Source organism: Oxyura jamaicensis, chromosome 1, assembly GCF_011077185.1.
Source record: "Oxyura jamaicensis isolate SHBP4307 breed ruddy duck chromosome 1, BPBGC_Ojam_1.0, whole genome shotgun sequence".
Lineage (NCBI taxonomy): Eukaryota > Metazoa > Chordata > Aves > Anseriformes > Anatidae > Oxyura > Oxyura jamaicensis.
The window spans coordinates 11,693,947-11,718,434 of record NC_048893.1 but is presented as its reverse complement, the minus strand read 5'-3'; the positions used below and the strand labels follow the sequence as shown (position 1 = coordinate 11,718,434).

General features: G+C 36.1%; 1 protein-coding gene across 17 annotated transcripts in view; it reads right to left on the bottom strand.

Annotated features, from left to right (window-relative positions):
• Positions 1 to 24,488, bottom strand: part of MAGI2 (membrane associated guanylate kinase, WW and PDZ domain containing 2) — a 775,806-nt gene that overhangs the window by 263,541 nt on the left and 487,777 nt on the right. For 16 of the 17 annotated variants that reach the window (XM_035346387.1, XM_035346542.1, XM_035346777.1 and 13 more), the window contains 2 exons: positions 12,042 to 12,257; positions 1,979 to 2,192 (listed from right to left, as the gene is read on the bottom strand). In XM_035346387.1, the coding sequence (XP_035202278.1) occupies positions 1,979 to 2,192; positions 12,042 to 12,257 (430 nt within the window). Of the gene's footprint in view, positions 1 to 1,978; positions 2,193 to 9,975; positions 10,085 to 12,041; positions 12,258 to 24,488 lie in introns of those variants that run through there. The other variant, XM_035347648.1, reaches the window with a different exon arrangement.

Genomic DNA, 24,488 nt, shown 5'->3' with positions numbered 1-24,488 from the left:
AATTTTTTTTTTTTTTTTTTTTTTTTTTTTTTTTTTTAACCTAACTACACTTTAAAAATATTTGTTTTTCATGTATTATTTAATAATCTAGTATAATCTATACTACTGTTCAGGGAGTTGTTGTTAGACAAATAGGTTTTTGTTGTCGTTTTATCTTTCCGTTTTTTTTTTTTTTTTTTTTTTTTTTTCGAAAGCAAATGGAGTCTCTTTATGCCATTAACCAAAGTGACTTGTAAACAAAGAGGCAATTTAACAGCATCCCCATGGCATTACATTCCAACTTAACCCTGTGAAGACTGAGCAATGTGAAAACTGAAATGATCAAAGAATTGTTACTTTACAGGGATTCTACTAAATAATTTGGTATTTTTACAAATGTGAGATTACACTTATTTGCATTTACATTATTCAAGAATATAATTCCAAAGGCAAGGAGCCCTTACAACAGTCTTGCTATCCAGTTTGTACCTCTGACTGATTTCTCTGCTTTACATAACATCCATTTACTGGAATTGAATGATGTGCATTGTCAGAATGGTAGTGTAAACCAGAGCTTTTCCAGGAAACGAAGTAAACTGTAACATCAAAGGAATTTGAGAAATTGGAATGGGTACTGTTGTAGAATGTCTGAGTTATTTTTCTTCACTGTATTTTTTGCAAAATATATATTTATTTCCTATTAAATTGCCTGCCTCAGTATTTGCCACTCTCACAGCTTGGTGTGTTAGTGACTTGCTCCTCCCTCCAACCCAAACATGTATCACAGGTTTCTGTTACATCATATAAAACAAAAGTACCACATAATTCAGTCTGCTCTCTGTCAGAACATTCAGTATGAACAGAAAAATTAAAAATGATAGTGAGGTTAGATAGAAACGAAGGTTTGAGCTAACCCTGAAGCCATCCTATTTCTTCTCTGCTTGCTTGGGCAAAGTTACTATAGTTATTTGTTTCCTATAATAAGCATATTTTTGCCCTTTTCAGCAGACACTTATGTATTAACAATTACCACTCTTTTCAGCTTTACATATGCCAGAAGCTATAGTTGGTCATGTCAGTGTTTATGAAAAAATAATGTAGAAAAACTTTATTCTTATCATCTGTTTGTGCTTCATGTTATTGTAATAAAATTTAGTATGAAATAAGGAACTTAAAACAGAAGTGAAATAGCCAAATGTTATTTTTACCTACTAGTAATCAGAATAATGGCTAATGCTCCAAATTGTTTGAGGCAGTTCTTTAAAGTAAACATAAGTGCTATTGCTTCCTCTTTTAGTGGTTTTGTACTGATGAATATATTGGCTTGTCCTTTCTCTCTCTCTCTCTCTCATTTTTTTTTTAAACATGAGTTAATATAAACTCACTCATTTGCTCTGTTCTTACTCTGGTAAAGTGTATTAATGACCGCACTTGGGAAAGAATGTATACATCATATACATTCATTCAATGAGTTGTATGATTAACAGTAACAACAGGTACTTACAGACTACCAATGGGGAAAAGTTCTATATGTAATTAATCCTCCTCATTGGCCACTTATCTCTTTTATCATTTTTAAATACAAAACAGCCTCCCTCTACTGCTTGTTGGGTAGTTTTTAGCCTTTCTATATTTCTTTCCTTAAATATGCAAAAGTTCAAGCATCCCCCTCTGTCCACAGAAGTGAGGAAGAACCCAGTGACTGAACAACTCTCCCATTGCCATCAACACAGCAGAAAAGCCTTGATTTGGACAGTAGACACAACAGCTTTACTTTCTGCTATCGAAGTACTAAAGTCTTGTTTCCTATCTTAAAAAAACAGTATGCTTCAATGTTGGTTGGTAATTTAGGGATGACTACCAGCTCTCAGGAGCCTTGACAGCCAGAACATTCCTAGTATTTTAATGAGGAATGCAATGTTCCACTCAACCATACAAACCATTTCACCACCCAGTTAAATACAATATATCTATTAGAAGAAAAATTAATAACACTCACTCAATAAAATAGACTTCCCCTTTTTCTGTATAAGCCATTTCCCAGTTATCAGGTAATGGGCCCAAGTCATCATTCTCCTCCGGTTTTGTCTGCTTTGTTACATCCATATCCTCCTTTGCTTCTTCAGGCTGAGTATATCCTGGTGCAGGGCAAGGTTGGGTGGAAGATACTTCACCTGAGACACCTGTACTCTTCTCTTCATGTTCACTTGATTCTACAAGAGAATGAGAATTACAGGTTTTGGCTATCTAAGTTAATGGTGGATGATATACTGGATGCAAGTCTTCAACCAGTATTTTATAAACTGCAAGTCTTGAAATAAAGAGAAAAAAAGTATGTTACGTTTATACAATGACCCTAATGATGCATTTATCTGGAACACAATAAAAGAAAATAAAGCAATAAAAACAAATGGAAACAAGAAATTAATAAAAAGTTAAGAAATAAGCCAAAGAGTTATAACTTGTTCTATCCCAGGAGTCCTTTCAGATCAGGAGTTAACACCAAGCAGAAGGCAACCTCATATCCAGCAACATTACTGTCTTGTGTCTCATAACTTTTCAAAATAGACTTATAAAGTACCCTGTTTTGTTACAGAAAAAAAAAAAAAAAAAATCAATTAAAAACAGTAAATACATTCATTGCTTCAAATAAATCCATAGGCAAATAAATCAATATCACATTCATTAACTCATAGTAGTCTATTAGACATATATGAACATATATTGTGATTTCATTACCCATATAATATGTGGGAAGCTTAATTTTCCACAATTCCAAATGCCTCCTATACCCAATGGGATTCTGTCTCATTGTGACCCAAAACACATGCAGGAGGGAGTTTTCCTTTCCTAAGTCTGTTTTAAGGGTTTGATCTTTCATTCTTTATAGATTTTACTTTCCATAAATTCAGAAATCCAAAAAAGTGGCATCCAACTACCATTACCAGTTCCCACAGTCTAGTCCACGTACTTTTAGCTATGTGAGTGTGGTAGAACACAGCAATATTTGTTAAAATGTCTGCTTAATATAAAAATAAGACAAAACAACAAAGGTACCTCAAAAATCTCAGCCAAACGGGGAGAGGATGTGCAATATTAATAGTCTGAATATGCCTTATTCACATTGTTGAACGATGTCTTTACTACTACTAGTTCAAATGAAGGACGCTTGAGAGAACTTGTCCTGCTAAATCCTTCATCCTTGGAGCTGAATACATTTGGCTGGCTGGTCTACTAGGCATGTGCTTATAAACTGTGTTTTAACATATGGCCTATCTAGGTACATTTATTGAAAAAAATAGCTCAGGAATGGGTTGGGAACCTGTTGCCTCAGTGGACAAGAGAAGTTCTCATCCTTGGTCCCCTGATGCTTGTTCTATACTGCACTGAAGTAGAGAGACCCCTATATTTGACCAATATGCAACTAAAGTTCACAGTTTGAACATATTGACTGAACATACTGGCTGACTACGATGGGTCAGCCATCTACTACGCCATGACTACTATGACTCCTATTCAACACCAGTTGAAATCACCATTGAAATTGTGGTGGTCTGGCTGCCAGGTGCCCAATGCTGGTCTCTCATTCCCCCTCCTCAGCAAGGCAGGGGGGAGAAAATAAAATGAAATACAATGCAAGAACTCATGGGTCGTGATGAAGGACAGGAAAATTGTTCACCAACAACTATCACAGGCAAAACAGTCCTGACTTTGGAAAATTAATTTAATTTATTACAAATTAACAACAGATTAGGATAGTAAGAAACAAAAACAAAACTAAAAACACCTTTCCCAAGCCCTCTCTCCTTAGCAGGCTCATCTTCACTTCCAGTCTTTCTACCTCCTTCCTACAAGTGATGCAGGGGAACAGGGAATAGGGGCTACAGTCAGTCCCCAACATTTTGTCTCTGCTGCTCCTTCACGGTCACTCTCTGCACCTGCTCCAGCGTGGGGTCCCTCCCAGGGGATGTTGTCCTTCCCAAACTGGTCCCCCGCAGGCTGCAGCTCCTGCAGCCAAAAACTTTTAAAATAGATTTCAGCAATGTAGTCTACCATAATGTTGAAGATGGCAATTTTAAAAATAAACTAATGTATGTATCCAGAGCACAGAACTATGCAGAGACTTGTGTGGAACATGTAGCACATAGAAGACAACTTGTGTGAAAATATCTAATTCGTAATGCTTAAGGCAGCAAGAAAAAAGCAACAAAATATTAACAACAATGGTCTTCAAAAATGGAGATTTTAATAGACTCAGAGAATTAGAAAGTTTGACATTATGGCAATCATAAGGAAGGGGAAAAGGACTTCAGCAGAACTGGTAAAGATTAAGTAAACTATACTAAAAGCACAAGTACAAATTGTCCTAACAAAAAAGAAAAATTGTAAGTATAATCAGAATTCATTTTGATTAAGCCCTAATTTTTCAGTGGTCTGGTACTTGTTAAATAATTGTACAAAATGTTAAAAAGTAGATTAAATTTTTAAGCATGAACACAGAAAAATAATACAGGCATACAACACCAAAGTAGAACAGCCAGTCCAGAAAATGGGATACAGTTAGGGGTATTAAAAGTAACAAGAAAACTTTCTGTAAGTACATTAATAATAAAAAGACCAAAAGCATATTAATTCCACTATGTGGGAAGGAAGGAAAGCTAATAATATATGACACATATGAAAACACAAAGCAGTTAGTGCTTATTTTGCCTCAGTCACTACTGCAAAAAGATTACCTATGATTAAATGACTAACATAATTAATGCCAGCAATAGGGCTAAAGAACTCAGATTAGAGTGGGCAGAGAACAGGTCAGGTACAATTTAGATGAAGCAACTGTATTCAATTGACAGAGACTGATGAAGCGAAATCTAGGCTACTTCATGAACCAATGAAACAGATTAATGGCTAGTCATAACTAAACCTTTGAGACTTTGAGAAGAAAAGAAAGTTACGAAGTGCATACAGTCTTGGTTTCAACAAAGTACCTATGATTCAGGTTTTTAGTTTTATATTCTTAATTTCTGAGCACCTACTGTCTTTCCAGAATAATTTCATTAATTCTGTCAGCTGCAAAATGCAACAACCATCAATAAAATTTCAAGATGAGGAGCAAATGTTTAGGCAGAAATTCCTAGCAAAAATACCATGGAGATGTAGGGATGCATGAGGAATGTTTAAGTATTATCCTCAGTCAATAATAATACTATTCCAAAAGGAAAGCAAGCAACATAATGGGTAAGCATATGCAATACAGATCGTTCTACCTTCAGCTGAAGTAGGATTTCAGTAGAAATACTGTGCTCAGTTTCAGTAATTCTGTGGAAAGGAAGGTGGGAACCAGTCAAGAGGGCAGTGACAAAGCAACAAAAATGATCAGAAATATGGAAAGATAAAAAAGTTTTGTTGTTGTTGATGTTGTTGTTTGGTTTTGAGGGGAAAAGACTGATGAGTAGGGAAAACATTTTCAAATATGTAAAACAGAGAGGGTACTGAGGTCTCCAAATCCCCTGAGAAAAGGATGGTGTAATTGTTGATAAATTCATTGTGTTTGGTTTCCATCTCCTCAAAGTAAAAGTGAATCTTCTTGTGTTTCTGGCATCTTTGACAGATTTGTGAGTTGTATTCTTGAGGCTACCCACAATCTTGACCACATCTCTATTACAGGAATGCTGGTCTACAGATTAAATTGAGGACAAGGTATTTGGCTACATGGCACATATGACCACAGTAGAGCAAATAAATTTGGATCATAGTTCCATCATACAGAATGCTAATGATTAGCCCATTGGTCTAATACTGCAAAGGCACGTTGACATTGCTGTGTCTTAGGATTTTAGCATGATAACTGTAATAGGTGCTCTTTCTCAAGATCTTATTTTCTTTAAGTCCAATGAGGTTATGTTCTTGGCTTTTGATATCTATATTAACAAACTGACGGGAAAAAAAATATGAAAATTAAACCTTAAGATTTAAGAGAAATATTTTGAGCTTGCCTTAGACAGATATTGCTATCCAAACATAGTGAAAAAGAGGAAACAGATGGTTATTTAACAACTTAAAAATATAATTATTTTAAAGCCAATCTCATGACTTATTAATTCCTGGAGCATTATTTTTAATAGTGTGCTTTGGTAATAAAGGAGAAAGCATCCTGATGAATACAACCCAAGCAATTAAGGAAGAATCGCTTAATGCCACTTAATAAAATTTAGTTTTACACAATGTACATTCTAGTTGCTGGTTATTTGGAATTCAGCACTATGGTGTAATTTAATCTTTTGCTACATGTGTCTATCCTTGACATATTGCAGGAAGGGTACATATTCACCTTGATGTTTTTTGTTTGTTTGTTTTCCTGTTAATATATATTCAAACAAACTGTATGATCTGTTTTTTTTTAAAAAAAAAAAAGAAAAAGAGGAAAAAAAAAAGGAAAAAAAAAAGGTGTGCTTTAAATGTACAAATAAAGCTTGAAATACTATGGTAACAAGCTATAAACACAAATATTTATCTTCAGACAGCATCTGATATAAAAACAGATCCTAAAAATGTACCATAATATATGTCCAGAAATATTTTTTGTCACTGAAAAAAACGATTTTTCATCAAGTGAAATAACCTACTGTCTCATTACAAAACAGATTACAGGACCTAATTTTCAAAAGGAATTTAGCACAATATCTCAATGGTGAGTATCCCGTGAAGTGACAGAATAGATGCCAGCAAAGTAATATATATAAATATATTTATAATAAATATTATATAGTTATTTATAAATAAATATATTTATAATAAATATATGATAAATAAATAACTATGCAAGTTATTGCATATGTGGAATACAACAAACTTTGGGGAAAAGGCAATGTGTATGTTAAAAATAACTATGTATCTTTGAATATTGTAAGTCCAAGTGCATAAGTCCATGGGACCTGAAAAGATGCATCCGAGGGTCCTGAGGGAAATGGCAGATGAAGTTGCTAAGCTACTATTCACCATATTTGAGAAATCAAGGCAGTCTGGAGAAGTTCCCACTGACTGGAAGAGGAGAAACATAACCCCATTTTTAAAAAGGGGAAGAAAGAAAACCTGGGGAACTATAGACCAGTCAGTCTCACCTTTGTGCCTGGCAAGATCATGGAGCAGACCCTCCTGGAAACTATCCTAAAGCACATTGAAAATAAGGACAACCAACATGGCTTCACTAAATGCAGATCATGCCTGACAAATCTGGTGGCCTTCTGTGGCAGGACTACAGCACTGGTGGATAGGGGAAGAGCTACTGATGTCATTGACCTGGATTTGTGCAAAGCATTTGGCACTGTCCCCCATTATATCCTTGTCTCTAATTTGGAGAGATGGGGGGTTGATGGATGGACCACTTGTTGGATAAGAAATTATCTGGATGTTTGCACTCAAAGAATTATGGTCAACAGCTTGATATCCAGGTGGAGACCAGTGATGAGTAGATTTCCTCAGGGGTCAGTATTGGGACCGGTGCTGTTTGACATCTTTGTCAGCAACACGGACAGTGGGATTGAGTGCACTCTCACCAAGTCTGCCAATGACACCAAGCTGTGTGGCGCGGCCAACGTGCAGGAGGGAAGGGATGCCATCCAGATGGACCTTGACAGGCTTGAGAGGTGGGCCTATGAGAACCTCATGAGGTTCAACAAGGACAAATGCAAGGTCCTGCATCTGGGCTGGGACAATTCTGAGCACAAACACAGGCTAGGTGGAAAATGTACTGACAGCAGCCCTAAGGAGAAGGACCTGGGGGTGTTGGTTGATGACATGAACAGGCAACATATATTTGCAGCCCAGGAAGCCAACCATCTCCTGGTCTCCATCAACATAGGTGTGGCCAGCAGGGTGAGGGAAGTGATTGTCCCTTTCTGCTCTGCACTTGTGAGACTCCACCTGGAGTCTGGGGCTCCCAACAAAAGAAGGACATGGAGCTGTTAGAGAGAGTCCAGAGGAGGACCATGAGGATAATCACAGAGGTGGAGAACCTCTCCTATTACTACACTCCCTGATAAAGAGTCCCTCTCCAGCTTTCATCAAAAATATCAATTGATACCAACTTATTTTTTAAAAATCTTATGGCTCTTGGATGCTCTGTATTTTATGTTCTTGCCTCTGGATGCCATTGTTGTGCAATAATAAAAGAGCAAGCTCAGACTGTTCCCTAGGACTGCTGCACCTTGTGTGGTGACTGACGGCACTGGGACTCTAGCCTTTTGCTTCATTATCAACCTAAGGTATGGAATGATCATTTTGAAACTCTATGTCATATCTTATACCTCAATTAATTTGAGCCTGCCAGAACTTTCATTCTCTGGGTGCAATTTATCATTGCTCAAGTAATGTCAGAATAATAGACATACATAAACATCTTTCAACATTAAAGTGGTTCTTTTGGAGTTTGGATGATAAACACTTAATCAGTCAGAAGCGTGAAGCAAATGTGACGTGACCAACACAGTGTCAGATCATGATGCTGCTTGTGAAGGAGACCGACTTAATTCTCTGCAGACACAAATAGCAAAAACAGCAGAAATCTGAATGTCTGACAAGCATGTTGCAATTTGACCAAAGTATCTTTTTACCACTTTTGTCAAGCCATCAGTTTTACAAACACCTTTGATTTCATTGCAATGTCCACCATGAAATGTTTCTCAGGTGCAAGATGTCTCATCTAAACCAGTGAATGGCAGATACCCAAACTAGAACAGCCAGAAGTACAGTAATGTGGGCAATTGCATTGTGTGAGAAACCTAATGCTAACTCTAGACTTGGCCATTTCAACAGCTAATTTAGAAATTGTGTTTATCTGAGGCTGCTTCACAGATATTAGAATTTCTCATTTAAATTTAACCATCTAGGCTCCTGTATAGCTGTCTGATGAATTAGGCATTCTAGTTTGCAGAGGTAGTACCTTCAATGAGTATCTGAAACAGCTATGCTCTCTTACTCTTCCAAAGTGCCTCTTGCTCCTTTATATCAAGAAAGTATGGACAAATAGCTCTAACAAAGTATAAGGCAAATAGAAATATAATTCACTGTGCATTCCATCTCCCTGTAAATACTATTGTATGATGAGAGTACTTGATTCAGGATGAAGGACTGAGTGTACTCCATCCTAAAATGGCCAAAAGCCTCATCCTAAAGTGAGAAGGGTTTCTGTTGTGTTCAGGGCTGAGGACAAGTAACAAAAATCAGAAAGAAAAAACACATTGGACAGCACAAATTAACAAAAAGACAATTGCATATCATGCTTGAAGATTCCCAGTCCCATATACAGATGGGACAGTCCCATATACAGGTGGGACTGGGTATAGTACAGTCCCATATACAACTGTCCGAGGGAAATCTGATGGTCTGTGAAACAAGGTTTTAATGAAAAAATGATTCCTACTAATAAAGTCAACAGAGGCACAGATCATCTCAACAGACACTGAAAGGTGGTCTGAAAAATCAGACCCAAGATCTCTGCAACTAAAGATGTTGTCTATTGGTCTCACAAAATCAGGTTTATTGTCTTTGGAGTCATAATAGACCTGCTACTGCTTCAGCCTTGCAGTCCTAGGTGTTACAGCAGTCCTTTGCCTTGACAGCACTCTGATACCTTTGGCAGCTAATAAGATGTTAAATTGCTGAGCACCTGTAAAAAATGCATCAATGTTTCAAATGTCCTAATAGCCCTGTATTTATCATAAAAGCTCTCCTTACAGGTGAGGCATTTCAAATAGAACACATTTTCTAAAAAAAATGGAAGTAACAAATACCATGCCATAGTTGCTTCTTTGGTAAGAACCATATTGCTCCCTGCACCAGGAGTATAAAAACAAACAAACAAAACAAAACAAAACAACAAACAAACAAATAATAATAATAATAATAATAATAATAATAATTTTTTAACAAAGACACAAAATTAACACATTCTTATTTTTCTGAGTTTTCAAAGACACAAACTAGAAACGCACATACATTTTAGACTTTGTCAGCTGACAGAGAAAATGACTGTAGTAACAGGGTCTGTGGGAGCTACCCTCTCCAACAAAGGCAACACAGCATGTATGTACAGAGCTGCTTTGCTACAATCCCTAAAGTCTTCAATCAGTGTAACTGAACAACAAAACCCTGCTTATGAAACCACGAGAGCCAACACAGGCACTGCTTGTTCTGCTGGCCACACCTACAGGAATTACTTTGTGGGGGGCGAGGAGGGGGAGGAAAGGGGGTGTCTTACTCTGATGCTCATGTATTTCATTTTTTAACACAGCCCATGCCAGTGGCTGTTTCTTGGGTGCTGCCTAGTCATTGTTCACATAGAATTTGCCTGGAAGATGCAAATCGTGGGCGGACAATGCAAGGAGAAAAGCAGATAAACATTTCTCCTTGATCCATTTTGAACTGAAATATACTGCTCTGGAAATTGCTCCTGAGCAATGGTTGGTTGTGTGGCACATTTTGAGTAACTGCAAAGAATGATTCTTCTAATGATTTTTGCAATACACATCAGATACCAAATTCTGCCTTTGCCTCTTTCACTGTGGAAGTATCCTGGCAACAGAGCCAGTGCTGATGTTTTATGCAAGGATTTCTGGGCTTCAGCCTTTTCTGCTTAGCTGTGTAGGAAAAGCACTAAGTGCCAGAGCATTGCCGGCAGATGCAATCTTGTGCAGAAGGGATGAGCAAGGCTCAGACAACGTGTGACAGTGACGGCCAGGGAGTCACGCCGCAGCCCTTTAGTGCGCCAAGGGGGCAGAAGGAGATCCACTCCCCACCCCCTCAGTGCCCTGTCACTGCCTTGGTCATGGGGATGGGTTCTGCACTGGGATTTGCCTTTAGATATAATTTTAAGCAACTACAACAGAAAAGCAAGTGGCAAATACATCCATGGTGAGAAGATTTCCAATTCAATATGCTTTCTAATGCAACAGGAGAAAAAAATTACCTATAGAAACTGCAGTATGAAAAATCTTTTTATAGGGCTTAGAAGATTAGGTAGTGCCTTTATTGTTTCATATTAGCCTGTACATTTATGGAACTCTTTATCTTCTTATCTGTGTGATTGTCACTACAGACTTCTACTTCAATTATTTGTTCCTGAATTTCTAAGTTCACCAAAAAGAACTCAGAGTCATTTCTCAAAGAGATATAAATGTCTGAATTCTTTAATTTCTTACTTGAAGAAAAAAATAAATAATTTCTTAAATGTTATTTCACAGTAAAAAAAGTAAAGTACTGAGAAATGATGACTCTCACTAAAATATCGAGGGTGAAGCTGATTACTGCTTGGACATTTCTCATTTGATACCAGTTAATATCATCAGTATCTTCAGACACTTTTTTTTTTTTTTTTCCTGAAGAATTATAATTTAAGCAGTAAAACAGCAGCTGTCTTTTAGGACAAGACATATGAAAACATTATCTGTTTCATGCAAGATCTGAAACATTGGTGAAAAGGGTCCTTCCTCAGAGTATTGCCAAGTAAGTTTCATTGTCACTGCTACAAATCCAGTAATGTGATGACAGCTTTACTCTAACATAGCATTTGTAAGATTTCATAATGGTATATAAAAGTTCATTTTATAATCTGGTGAACTCTCTTGTGAGTATCACCTTTTTAGCACAAGGAGACCTGAAATACAGGGACAGGATTCATTTGATCAAACTGCAGTTCTCTAGACTCCTCTCTGTGGTCAGTGAAAAGAAATAGGCACTTTGGTTTGATTTCCTAACCCAGAAATCTGAAATAGATCACAGCAAGTGCATTCAGAAAGTAGATATTTTTCTCTTCAGGCAATAAAGAGGGTTCAGGGTGACTAGCTCAGAGGCAGACACCTTTACTGTAGCTGTGGTGACTCCTACCAAATGGAGGTCAAATGATTTGTTTTATGTTTGACAGGAGTCATATCACTTAGGATTCCTGGCTGCCAGTTGTGCAAGAGCATCCTTACTAGAGTATGCTCATTCTCACTGCTGAAGGAGATAACTGGGGCCTCTGTGAATAACAGAAATACATTGCAAAGTAAGAACGAAGAACAGACCTGGTGTTACTGTCACATCATTTCCATTGACCACAGGTCTTTCTTCCTCTTCTTCCTCTGGTGGTTCAATACCTGTCTTCTCCATATTGCTCACAGACTTATTCCTTTTACGTTTACCTTCAGCCCCAGGAGTGGCACCTGGAAGGATCTGATCTGTTACATTTAACAGTAATGGAGCTGGTTCTGCTGGAGGTTTCGGAGTGCCGTAATAGTTGTCTGAAAATAAAAGAATAATACTTAAATTCACTGAAGTTCATCTAATGCTTCTTTTTCTCTTGGTTTAGATTAATGGGATGATCCGATTCATCAGCTAATATAAAGATGAGTTCAACTTTCTGTGAAGTTAAAATTTTACTTTTCATGAAATGTGTTTTTTTTTTTTTCTTTTCTTTTTTAAATGCCAATACTAGTGAACATATCATGCTTAAAATATATACCATATTGACACTCTCTCAAAGTTTAACAGGGTAATTATCATTCCTCTCACCCAAATACCCCCAAAATAGGTAGCATATTGGAGCTATTTTCTCATTTCAAACTGCTAGTTAGGACAAATCAGTTTTATAACATTTATGCCACAATACAAGAGTTTCTGAAGGATCAAAAGAACCATAAATGTATTGACTGTTCACCATATTATACCATTTTCATATCCCCCATATTATCTTACCCATTTGGAAAGCAAATAATTGTTCAATGACAGACATTTGCAGTTTTCAGTAATGCATGCACTATCACATTTTTCATTTTTGTCACATTTTTGCTCTTCATGAGCAAACCTCCAGATTTGTAATAGTTAATGCTAATATATTTTCAAAGAAAGATGAAATCTTACTTTTTTGGGCTTAAAACTTTCTGAGAACTAAGGAATTCTGAGAAGATTTAGGGTAGCTGACAGATTACCCTCTATTTCTCTCATGAAATTTCTGGTAACTTCTTCTGAATCATCTACTTTCTGACAGAAGTTTTATTATTTGGATGGACCATGATCTGATCTTATCTATCAATGTATCTACTCTTGCATTTATATCTGGTCTCCAAACTGGTTTCTTTCAAACACCTCATTTTTTTTTCTTTGAAAATATGATTGAAAAATAAAATATTAGCATAATTAAATAAGAGTATTGAAAATACTTGTGAATCCTTTGAAGAAGTAACCATAAAGAATAATAAAAGACATAAATATGAATACATAGTGTTTATACAAAGTTATATTTTGTCATCTGAAAATTGCATTGAAGGCCAGTGCTTAGGATGACTTAAAAGTAGATTTTCAGCAGTTAATATGAGAAATTATGTCTAACTCTGAGACGCTTTTCCAAAGAAAAAATAAAATGTGTTGAAGGTATTTGTAGACCATATGGTCATTTTTTGTCCCTTTGTGTGGCTGTCTGTGACCTGTCCTCCTACAGTCTTCAAGAGGTTCTTCAGGCTAAGGGGGCTAAAACAGGAGAGCAGGGTTTGGTGTTTAAATGGGGAGGGAAATCTACATTGATCCACTTGTAAAATTGTACCTCTAAAAAAAGTCAAAATCAGATCCAGTCACAGTCAAAATACTGAGTTCTGACAGTGAAATTAGTTTTGTATTTGAGGTATTTTAAGAGTACCTGAAAACTGATGGTCTTGATGGCACTGCTAAAATGAAAATCTACTTTAATACTTCCTTAAGAGCAATGTTATCTTTATTGGTGAGAGGCATATCTATAATGCTACATATTTTGAAAAAAATGAAGGTTGTCAAATCTAAAAAATTCCTCCCTGACCTAAACTATTTTACCAGTCTGAAAGTGAAATTGCATCAGTCCCACAGCTGTCACAAGCTTCACAAAACCTGTCCACTGATTTCATAAATATCAGCACAAAAATCTAAAGGTTAAAGGTCCGATGTAATACAAACTGTGGAATTAAAACTGCAGTACCTTGCCTTTTTTCACTTATTCTTAGTATTCCATTGTGATACAAAAGCTAGATCAGTAGTAATTAGCAGCAATGCTAATATTCTGAATTGTAGATAAGAGCATTGACAATAAAAGATGTTATAAATGAAGGGCATGCTTGTTCTATTTTTGGGTATTTAACACTTTTTCATTTTAACTGACTGACAGTATGCATTAGTGGGAGACAGAGACAAAAGTCATGACAAAAAATTTCCATGAATATGACATATATCAAAATATAAGATACAACAATGCACATTTAAGATTAGGAGCTAAAGAGCATTTCATTCTTTCAATTTCAAACAGAAAATGCAATGTAATTTCCAAATTCTGCACTCTATCATAGCGTTGTATGTTCTATGATCAAGCAACCCTTGATTTAAAAGTGAGTTTTGCTTTATTAGTTGATTTATCTATTTATCTTAATTCAAATGTTTTCGTAAGCAATGCAAATGAAAATAAGAAACTGGACCACATATATCAACAAAATCAGTATATCAAAAAATGATGAAAAGAATGTGTACAGTTCCAAAGGAAAATATACATACAATGAGAGACACAGGCAGTTCAATGAAAGAACAGTCTTCCATTAAAGAAAGATTAGAATTGATCTTAACTGTATTTTGTATCAAAGAGTTTCTTTGCGCCTTGAAATTCCTTGTCTAAGCCTTAGAGCTTAGCATTGGAGCTTGCTATGGACATCCCAACCTTGATGGTAACATGCTGGGCAAGTCAGTGAAGACAGAATTTTATAATTCTCACATAATTATAATTTATAATTCTCACAGAGCCTCAGAAAATCTGGGAGTAATGCAGAGATTAAAATTTTAAATACCATAACTGTTGTTGCAATGATGTTTGGAAAATCTATGATAAAAACAGTTCTTTTTCATCTTGCTTGAGCAAAGGTTCAGAATGTTACTCTTGAACTTCTGATAATAAGGCATGGAAAATCAGCTTGCTGCACATACAAATAGCACACCAAATAAATAATTTAAATTATTGTGTTTATTTTTTTTAAGAATAAAAAATAAAGCTTACTGAAAGAAAACATAAACATTGTGCTTATTACTAGTCAGAAACAAAAAAATAATTAAAAAATCAGTTAGGAGCTTTAAGGAAAGGAACAGAGAACAAAACAAAAAACACCTTTACAGCACTACACAAAATGACACAGTATCCTCCCTTCTGAATGTTGCCTGTTGTTCTGGTCCTTGCTTTTCAAAAATTACATGGGGGGAACTAAAGAAGTGCAATTAAAGCTTGGAACTGCTTAAATTGATTTGGAGTTTTCAGTTTGGAAAGGGGACAACTGAAGAGGGATATGGCAGATATGTATAAAATCAGGAGAAACCTGGGAAAGTGCCTAGAAAACATGAGTGGATGCCTGGTTTCTCACTACATGAGAACAAGAGGATGCCCAATGAAATCAGCAGATTTAAAACAAGTAAAATAAGTGTTTTTTCTATTTTTTTTTCTTTCCATAAAGCATAAGAAAATATTGGCATTTGCTGACAGATGTTTCCTGTGTCATACTTATGACCAATAAGCAACTATACAAAGACATAGAAGAAAATAATAAAAAATTAAATAAAATAAATTTTAATTAAAATAAAATAAAATAAAATAAAATAAAATAAAATAAAATAAAAGTCTATTAAATATAAAGGTAGAAACTCTGAATTAGGAGTTCCATAACATATGGATCACTGGAGTGGGGGTGTATCTCTGCATGCCTTTCCTGTTCTTATATAATAGGTCTTAACATCTAAAGGGGCTGACAGGTATGGGGCTACAGTTTCCTTTGGTTTCACTCAGTACAGTTGCCCTCTTACTCAGGTGTCTCCTTGCTGTATTTAAATATGTGCACATATTCTCCTGCTACCACAGCAGAAAGTCATGAGTTCAAGCTGAAGCCAGCAGAGCTTAAGCTAAGCTCTTTTCACTGGATCTGACTCAAAGCCGTCATGCAGACATGCAGTGCAGAATGAGTATTTAATTGCAGAAAAGCCACCACTGCTTAATCTATCTTGCTGCTGTGCCTGATTGGCTCAGTGCTCCCAGCCTATTTCCAAGATTAAAGATGGTCTAACCTAACCTGTTTGACTTTGCTGCTGAAATGGTTTGGAAGCCACAGCACAGTCACAGTGACCAAGTACTGCCACCCCTAAGCTGTATGAAGAGGTTTCCTTGATTCTGCAAAGAGGAAGTCAGGTAAAATTACTGGGGAGGTTAGCCGTGATGACAGAGAACAGATCAGAAAGTCAAGAGCAGCACAAAAAGGAGTAAATTAAGAGGTCAACACAGCTATATTTTTTTCTTGACCTGAGCACACCTATGTCAGGGAGGAGTAAAACTTTTGTTTTATTGAAAAAGTGTTTGATGATGGGGCAATGGATCTGAACTTGTTTCCTGAGAAATGGTTAAGTCCTTTTGGAAAGAAGAAATGTTTTGGGGTGATAGTACAGAAGCAGAAAAATCATCATGCTGATATGATACCAAGACTCAGTTCTAGTGATGTTTGCTATACTGCAGCACCGAGTGGGACATTCCATTTTTCTTCCTCCTGCATGGTGTGTCCCTGGGGAAAGGAGGGGAAGGAGGGCTTTTTGCCAGGTCTGCATTTCTGTCCAGGTACTGGCCAGCCTGAGACATCAGGCTCTGTAGGAATAGCAATATTACTAGGAGAGACCTTGTCTCCCGAAGCTTCACTAGTCTCATTTAATAAATGAAAAATTTTAGTATAAAAATTAGGTGTGATGAAACGTTAAAGATGTTGCCAGGGAGCTAGGAGATTATAACAAGAATGAATGATCAGACAGAAAATGAGAGTTGTGGCAGAGCAAAAAGCTTTTAATATGAATATTTCCAATTCTGGTGTGACTCAGATTTTTAGCCCAGAATGAGATACACATTTATTTTCAGTCATTTTAAGAGTGGGCTAAAACAATACCCAGCTACAAATACATCCCAACTTCTGCTTATTCAGCACCCTCATTTAGATTGATTTGCCTGTACTGTTTATACAACTTTCAGTTGCTGGAGTATCAGTCAAAATGGCGTGAGTCAGCCACAATAATATGAAAGACAAACCTTATTTTTCAGTTATTAGAACAGTAACTGAAAATGTGATGATGAATACTAAATCTCTTCATATTGCTTTTGTGGTCATTGACTAGTGATACTAAACTTAGGGGAAAGTACTCTGAGTCTAATTATTGGCTGGATATAAGGCATACATTTGATATTTAATGGCTCACAAACAAATACACATGAAAAACAACTCATTACAATGGTACACAGAGTTTGGATAAGCAAATTTAGCCTGATTTTTAATTAAAAAAATAATAAATGCAAATATTACTGAATTCAAAGATGACATCTGTGTATGTTAATGACTAGAAGTCTGTCGCATATATCAACAAGCATCTTTTTAATTGTAATCTATAATGAAGGTGTCTGAACACCATCTAAGCAGTAGTAAAAACCTAACAAAATATTCAGATTGTGGAAGCAAATGTGCAACATTAACAACGAAAAGAGATTTAATAACAATTTCTCCATCTGTAGTAGCCCACAGTCTGCAAGCCCTGGGAGGTCAAGCTTGAGTCATCTCCAGTCTGAATTCTAGGCATTGAGCATTCTTTGGACGCAAGTTTAAGCATGTGGGTCTTGCAATCTCTAGAAGACAGAAGGAATGAAAGCCTATGTTTATGGTACTGCTTAGGGCAGGCTCAACACACTGGTAGTATAACCGGCAGGGAAGGAGTATGCATGGTTGGTAGTCTCTCAAACTTTGCAGGAAATTTTCACAGCCAATGTGAATGAGTTGCAGAAGCCTGCCTTGAAGGGTTTGGTATCTCTGTGCAACACATCTTGAAGACAGGAAAGATTCTTTAAATGCAGGCCCTATGGACCTCCTGAGCTCTGTGTGCAGACCTCCAGGGGCCAACCACGTGGCATCACCATGCTCTCACTTCACTGCACTGTCAGATCTACACATCACTTTAATATGGAAGTAGGCAGGTTTATTTTGGTTTTGAAAACTACTTTAGGTACAATCAATCTGCATATTATTCATATGAAATTATTTTATTCTAATGTTTAAGGTCATCTGTTTGTGCCATTTAGACCATCCTTTGGTGTGTCATAAAACATGCTCTGCAGTACAAATACAGAATATTTTAAAACTATAAAAGCTCTTTCTCAAAATTCTTACAGCTACCTTACAAGATTCCCAAAGAGGAAAACAGTGCATAGACATTGTTAAAATATAATTAGTGATGTGTTTTAACAAAATTCAAGACAATTACCACCTCCTTAAGGAAGCCTTGCAAACTTCTTTTCACCCACTCACCTTGAGTGAGTAATTTATTTTGACGGCTGACTATACTATAATTAGAGCTTTTTTAATCACAGTTCTAAGGTTGGGTGAGTAGATTTGTTCGTGGGCTCATACATTTTCATGATGGTTTTGCAATGCTGGTTGATGGCTCAAAGAGTTGCATAACTCTTAGTGTTGATGCTGAAGTGGAATTCAAAAATAAAACCTTCTAAAACCTTTTCATTTTAGATTCACATTTGTATTATTTTTGCTCATGATGTTTGTGACATTAAGATGTTAAAGAGGCAAGAAAAGGTAGTAGTTCAGATCTCTCAGGTTTTAAGAAAACAAAAATTATTATTAAATATAGGTTTATGATTATATTCTTCAAAACAATTTCTTAACTTCTAAACTGCAAAGTTAAACTTTGCAGTTAACCTTCAGTTTCTTTACTTTCAGCCAGAGACTGACAAGTCCTAAGAAGTTTTTTCCCTACTTTTTTCAACTAAGCCTTTGAATCCAGATTGCTTCAGATCAGTTCTCTAAGCCTTGCTGTTACATTAACGTCTGAATTAAAAATACAAATTAAAATTTATTTACTTTGGGAGTACTGTCAGAATGAGTTATACATGATATAAAGAACTAATTCCATACTTGTTGGATGTGTAATTCCCCAGGGATACATTTTATAAAATCTGTTTTTCATCCTTGCTGTTTTCTAACTGTACTGGGCTTTTGCTAGCACCAAAGCTACTCAAAAGGAATATTTTCCAGAGAACTTAGGGGTCTTACAGAACAGACAGGTAAGCATTAAGGAAATGGGGTGTCTGTATCACCCCATTCATTCCCTATAAACACATTAACATTTTCAGTCAAGGGCTGGCCAGCTGTTTCCGAGACAGGAGATTTTGGATGACTTGTATTGCTGTGATTCTTCCCCAGGCAGAGCTCTGATTTAGGTTGGTCTCTGCAGCTTCTGCTAACAGACATTAGGCAGATATGCTAACTTCTGTGTCAACTAATGACATTTTAATAACTGGCTTCAGGATTGTCTATTCATCTACATTAAAATTAAATCACTAATTATAGCTGTAGATTTTTGCCCAAGAGTATTCTGGCCCCCAGTGAATGCAATAGCGGAGGAAGTTTCTAAATTCACAAATACAGGAGCAGAGACAGCCGGGCTGTCAAAACTTACAAGACTGACTCCTCATCTTCTCTTGCTACAGGACCCTAGCTGCCCCCTGTAAGAGCCCTTTTTTTTTTTTTTTTTTTTTTCCTATACATATTCTGCATCCCTCAAATTTGTTCCTGAATCTCTTAGATATCAACAGTAGCTCATCTACAAATGCAGGGACATAAAGTTATGTCTAAAAGTGCAAGAAAGAAGTAGAAAGAACAATTTCACCCTTACAGATAAGAAGAAAGTAGAAAGAACAATTTCACCCTTACAGATACTGCTTTATAAGATACCACTTGGAGTTTTTACACCATTTCCTTAATTCCTTCCAAGAAAAAAACACGTGAACAAAAACAACTCTCTTGAGTGCAAAATCTCTCACAGTTGGGAAATAATACTTCTCCCATCAGACCTGGTAATCCCATGGATTAAAGGTGTAAATATATTTCAGATAAAGTAACAATAAACCATCTTGTGTTAAGTTCAGGTGGAGTTGGCTATGGAAGAGGAACAGGCTTGTTTTAAGATTCCTCAAAGATTAAGGTCTTGACCTTCTTTCTCCCAAATATTCTTCAAGTTTATATTGTCCTCTAGTAGTCACTTGCTGTTGTGTCTGATCTCCAAGTGAAAAGAGAAGGTGGGTTCATTTTACTTTTGCTGCTTAAAAGTTAGGTATCTATTCTAAAGTAACCAACTATCTCAACCCACCTGCCCTAGGTTGTGATCTTAAGGGGGATGAATTGACCTCTGGAAGTGTACACAATTTTGATTGCTGGCCTTACAAGAAGGTCCAGACACCTGTTAGATGGCTAATGATACATGACAGGATTAAGACCTTTGATAACCCAAGATCGCAATGTACTCATTCATCTTATTGCTTTCTGTCACCATTTAAAAATTTAGGTTTAACAAACTATGAGATTGTCTACTCCCCTTGAATTCTGATTTTGTAGAATTCATACATTATTTCTAAGGTTCTTGTAAAAGTCCTTTGACATATTAGGGAACAGCTTGCAGCAGAGAGCCTCCTCTTTGACAGTAGAGCCTGCATGGTTTGACATCCTTACAAATGATCTGGAGAAGAAATGTGAGGAAGAGACTAAGAGCATTTCTTGACAGTTTTGTTTATAACTTTGTGCCACAGAAGTGGATATTTCAGTTGCTTCAAAAAGACTAAAAAGGAAAAAAGAGTTTGAAAATTTCCCAATGCATAATTTATTCTTGGTAAATACAAATCATGGAACCATGGGATTGAAAAATGACTATCTCTTCTACAGAGATACTCGCATTACTATAGACAGCTTGCTACACAGAGACAGTTTTCTCCTCCTAAATAAAAACCAAAGCCAGAACTGTAAACTGGTAGCAGCTTGTGGAAGGAATGGAACAATGTGTAATGCAAACACTCAATAATGTGTTTAAGAACATTACTGCATACAGTGTTGTAGTGGTACTTTTAGGGGAAAAAAAAAGAAAAAATAAAAGATGTTCTGAGAAAAGCGAAGGAAGTTATAAACTCCCTATGATAAAAGTAAAATTTATTTCAGTTGTTTATGTAATAAAGTGACAAACAGGAAGGGATATGTTAAAGTAAATAATACAAAGAATACATAAAAGTCAAGGTAAGACACTGAAGCTCAGAGGAAAGTAACACCTTCATTCAAAATATAATTACACTGTACAACCTCTGAAGATTTCCCGATCGAGTTTTGAGTCAAAAATGATAATGAGTTTCAAGAAAATACAGTTAATATATCATACATTTTTGAGAAATTACCCCCATGTTATATTAATCTATAGTTCCTAAAAAAATATCTGAAAATTCTCTGTGTAGGCGAACAGGGACCCAGGAAAACTTACTTTAAAACGTGTACTGTAGAGGTCTTACAGTCCTGAAAACTACCATATCTGTCTTTTGCATGAGACAAGATGCTAGATCAATCTTCCCCAGGTTTGATTAGTCCTATGTTTCACTTTTTATAGGAATTTAAGCTTATTTTAAAAGGCTGCATTTACAACTTCACAGTAACATTTTTTTTGTCTCCAACTTCCTTTTGACAATCTCAAGGAAGCACTCTAAACTGTTGATTTTGTCCTATATTTTCTTTAAAGTTGTATTTTGAGGAGAAAAAAAATCCTCAGTTTTTGTATTTCTTTATTCAAGCTGCTGCTGGAGGATACTGTCTTTGTGTTATGTGCCTAAAAAGGCATCTGCAGATTGTCCTGGATAGACATCTTGCACACACAGATTAGAAACAAGGAAGTAGATATAAGGGAATGGCATGATACATATTTCCTGCTGTCAGTTCATCATATGGTTTCAGAAGAGCAAAGCAGGTAAGGAAGTAGTCCAGGATTCTGTAAAAAACAAACTTGGTCACACTTAAGTCTTCTTACTACTAAACTATAACTGGGCCACTTCTGGCTTGTTCTTCTTTAGGCACCACAAACTGCTGGTCTCATAATGTCATTTTTCCCATAGAAGGAATGAAGGGTCACCTTCATCTGGTACCTAGGGAGCTCTTTACAGAGTGCAATGTGAGAGACTAAGTAACCCCTTGCCTTGTCTTATTGATTTGGCCACAAGACCACCAGAAAAAAGTGGCTTTTGAGAAAGTACCATCACAATGAGAGACTGGTCACTTTGCCATGTGACAAGCTAATGTTACATGTTCTCTGAGCATGGATAAGATTGCTGTGGAAATATGTGGCATAAAGGTGCTTCCCGTTGATTTCTCAACCATGTTAGACTTTAGGGAGAAATAGACACTTTACTCCCAAGGCCAATGAGATCTCTGCCCACAAATAACTGGGGAAATGCAAAAGCTGTAAGTGCAGACTAAATTAAGTGCAGTGTTACTGGAGCTGATGGTCCAAATTTTGCTCTTACTTTATGCTAGAAATATATCAGCTAAATAGATTTTACACCAGTGAGAGCAATAGATAAATAAGGAATAAATAAGTATAAATAAGGAATGTTAAAACAATACCAGACCAATCATTTTGTCTCTCTAAGACAACACCTAACAGTTGCCTGAAGGCAATTAGACAAATAGTTAAAAATAGAGCTAGAGAGAATGAATTCACCAAGTTGACTGTTTAAATAATTTCAACTGAAAAAAAAAAAAATAGCAACGGCTTAAAAATCTGGCCTATGTCATTTTATTTTTTATTTTTTTATTTTTTTTGGTTCTCTGTCAAGGACAGCCAAATGTTTTTGATGTGTGGTCTGCACAGTCATTACAGATTGAAGCCAACATGCACAACTGTCCGAGTATTTCTTATCTGTTTCTTTCTCATTGACACGCTGCATTGCCCTAGGTTACTTTTTGTTGGCTGTCCTTGTTTTGCTTGCTTGTTTCATTTCTGATCCTAAAATCCTGTTCTGGGATAAAATACCTTTCTACTTTGTCATGGATACCTCTCCACTCTGCCCTATGAGCCAGTGAAGCAACAAAGGGAATTAAATGCAAAGAACATCTGTCTCTGTGTGTTTTTAGTTTTTGAACACAGTACCTGACAAAAATTCCCAAGTAATGCTAAGTGCTAATCAGGTCCTGAGGAAAAGCGAAAGGGTTAGTCTCCAGTGCACTATGAAGAAATTGATGTTAGTTGAGTATATGCAAATTCTTTAGTTAAAATATGCATCTGCGAGTGAAAAAATCTTTCACTCTGTAACAATACTGTTTTAAATTCTGCTACAATTCTAGATATTCCTGCTGTGAAAAAAATAAATAAATCATAATTTCAAATTGTAAGTGTATCAAATGGATCATTGTTTCAATTATAGCAAAACCTGTGTAGAAGACCTGAATTTTCCAGGAATTTTTTATTCCACGTAACTACTCCCTTAAAAATACAGATATCAAAGATCTGATTTTCTGTCCACAATACCAAAAATCAAATATTTCCAGTGAAGCTAATGGATTTACAGTGTTATTAAAGAGATGCAAAGTTCAAGCATTTAAGAACTGCAGTTCTGTGAAACGAAGTTTGTTTTTGGTGATACTTGAGTGATTGCTTATGACAGAATTCACCACATTTACTCTTGTAAATGGCAAATAATTTCTCTTTAATTTTCATTCTAGAAAGAAAATGGCTCGGGAAGAGTCACAAAGTAATAACAACCTTGAACACTTACACAACACTTCACATTTCAAACTGCTTCAGAAGTATAAACCAATTAAGCTGTCTTTATGATTTATGCTAAGGGAGACAAGAAATATATAAACAAAGTCAAACAGATGCAGGGCTTCAAACTGCAGTTCTGTGAATTACAAATCACAAAAACAGCTTAGGGATGTAGAGCACAAGAGACTGGCCTAATGCTACGCAGAGGAAGATAAAATCACGGAGCAGACTGAGTAATAGCTAAAGTGTTATTATCTAGTTACTGGTGTATGGTCACTTTCCATATGCAACAGAGAACACTTAAATACACCACTTGGCTAAATAAGCATTATTAGCTGTGCCTTTCATGACCACAAACATCTATTGCTCATTAGCTCATTAATGACTTTCTTGAGATATCTGATTTACAATGCAATCACTCCTAGTAGATCTGTCTAAATTGATAACCAAAGGGCAATTAAAATCTTTGCCCACACCAGACCATTAGATGATTTAAGGAGGAATATCTATGCTACTGGTTTCTTTTAAAAGTACGTTGTTAACATTAGGAGCATAAATGTTAATTAGAGTAATGACTTCATTCAGCAATTTCTTTTCTACAAGGCCATTTGGATCAGAATCAGGCTCCTCTGTTTGAAAGGGCAAGTTCTTTTTAATTAGGACAGCTACTCCATTGACACTAGTAATAAACGAGGAAAGAGATAAAGGTCTAACCCACCAGGATTTTTCCTTTTTTTTTTTTTTTTTTTTCTGTGTAGCATTCACCATTACAGAAAACTCACTTTTACTCAGAAAAAAAAAGAAAGAGAAAGAGAGAAAGAGAGAAAGAGAGAAAGAAAGAAAGAAAGAAAGAAAGAAAGAAAGAAAGAAAGAAA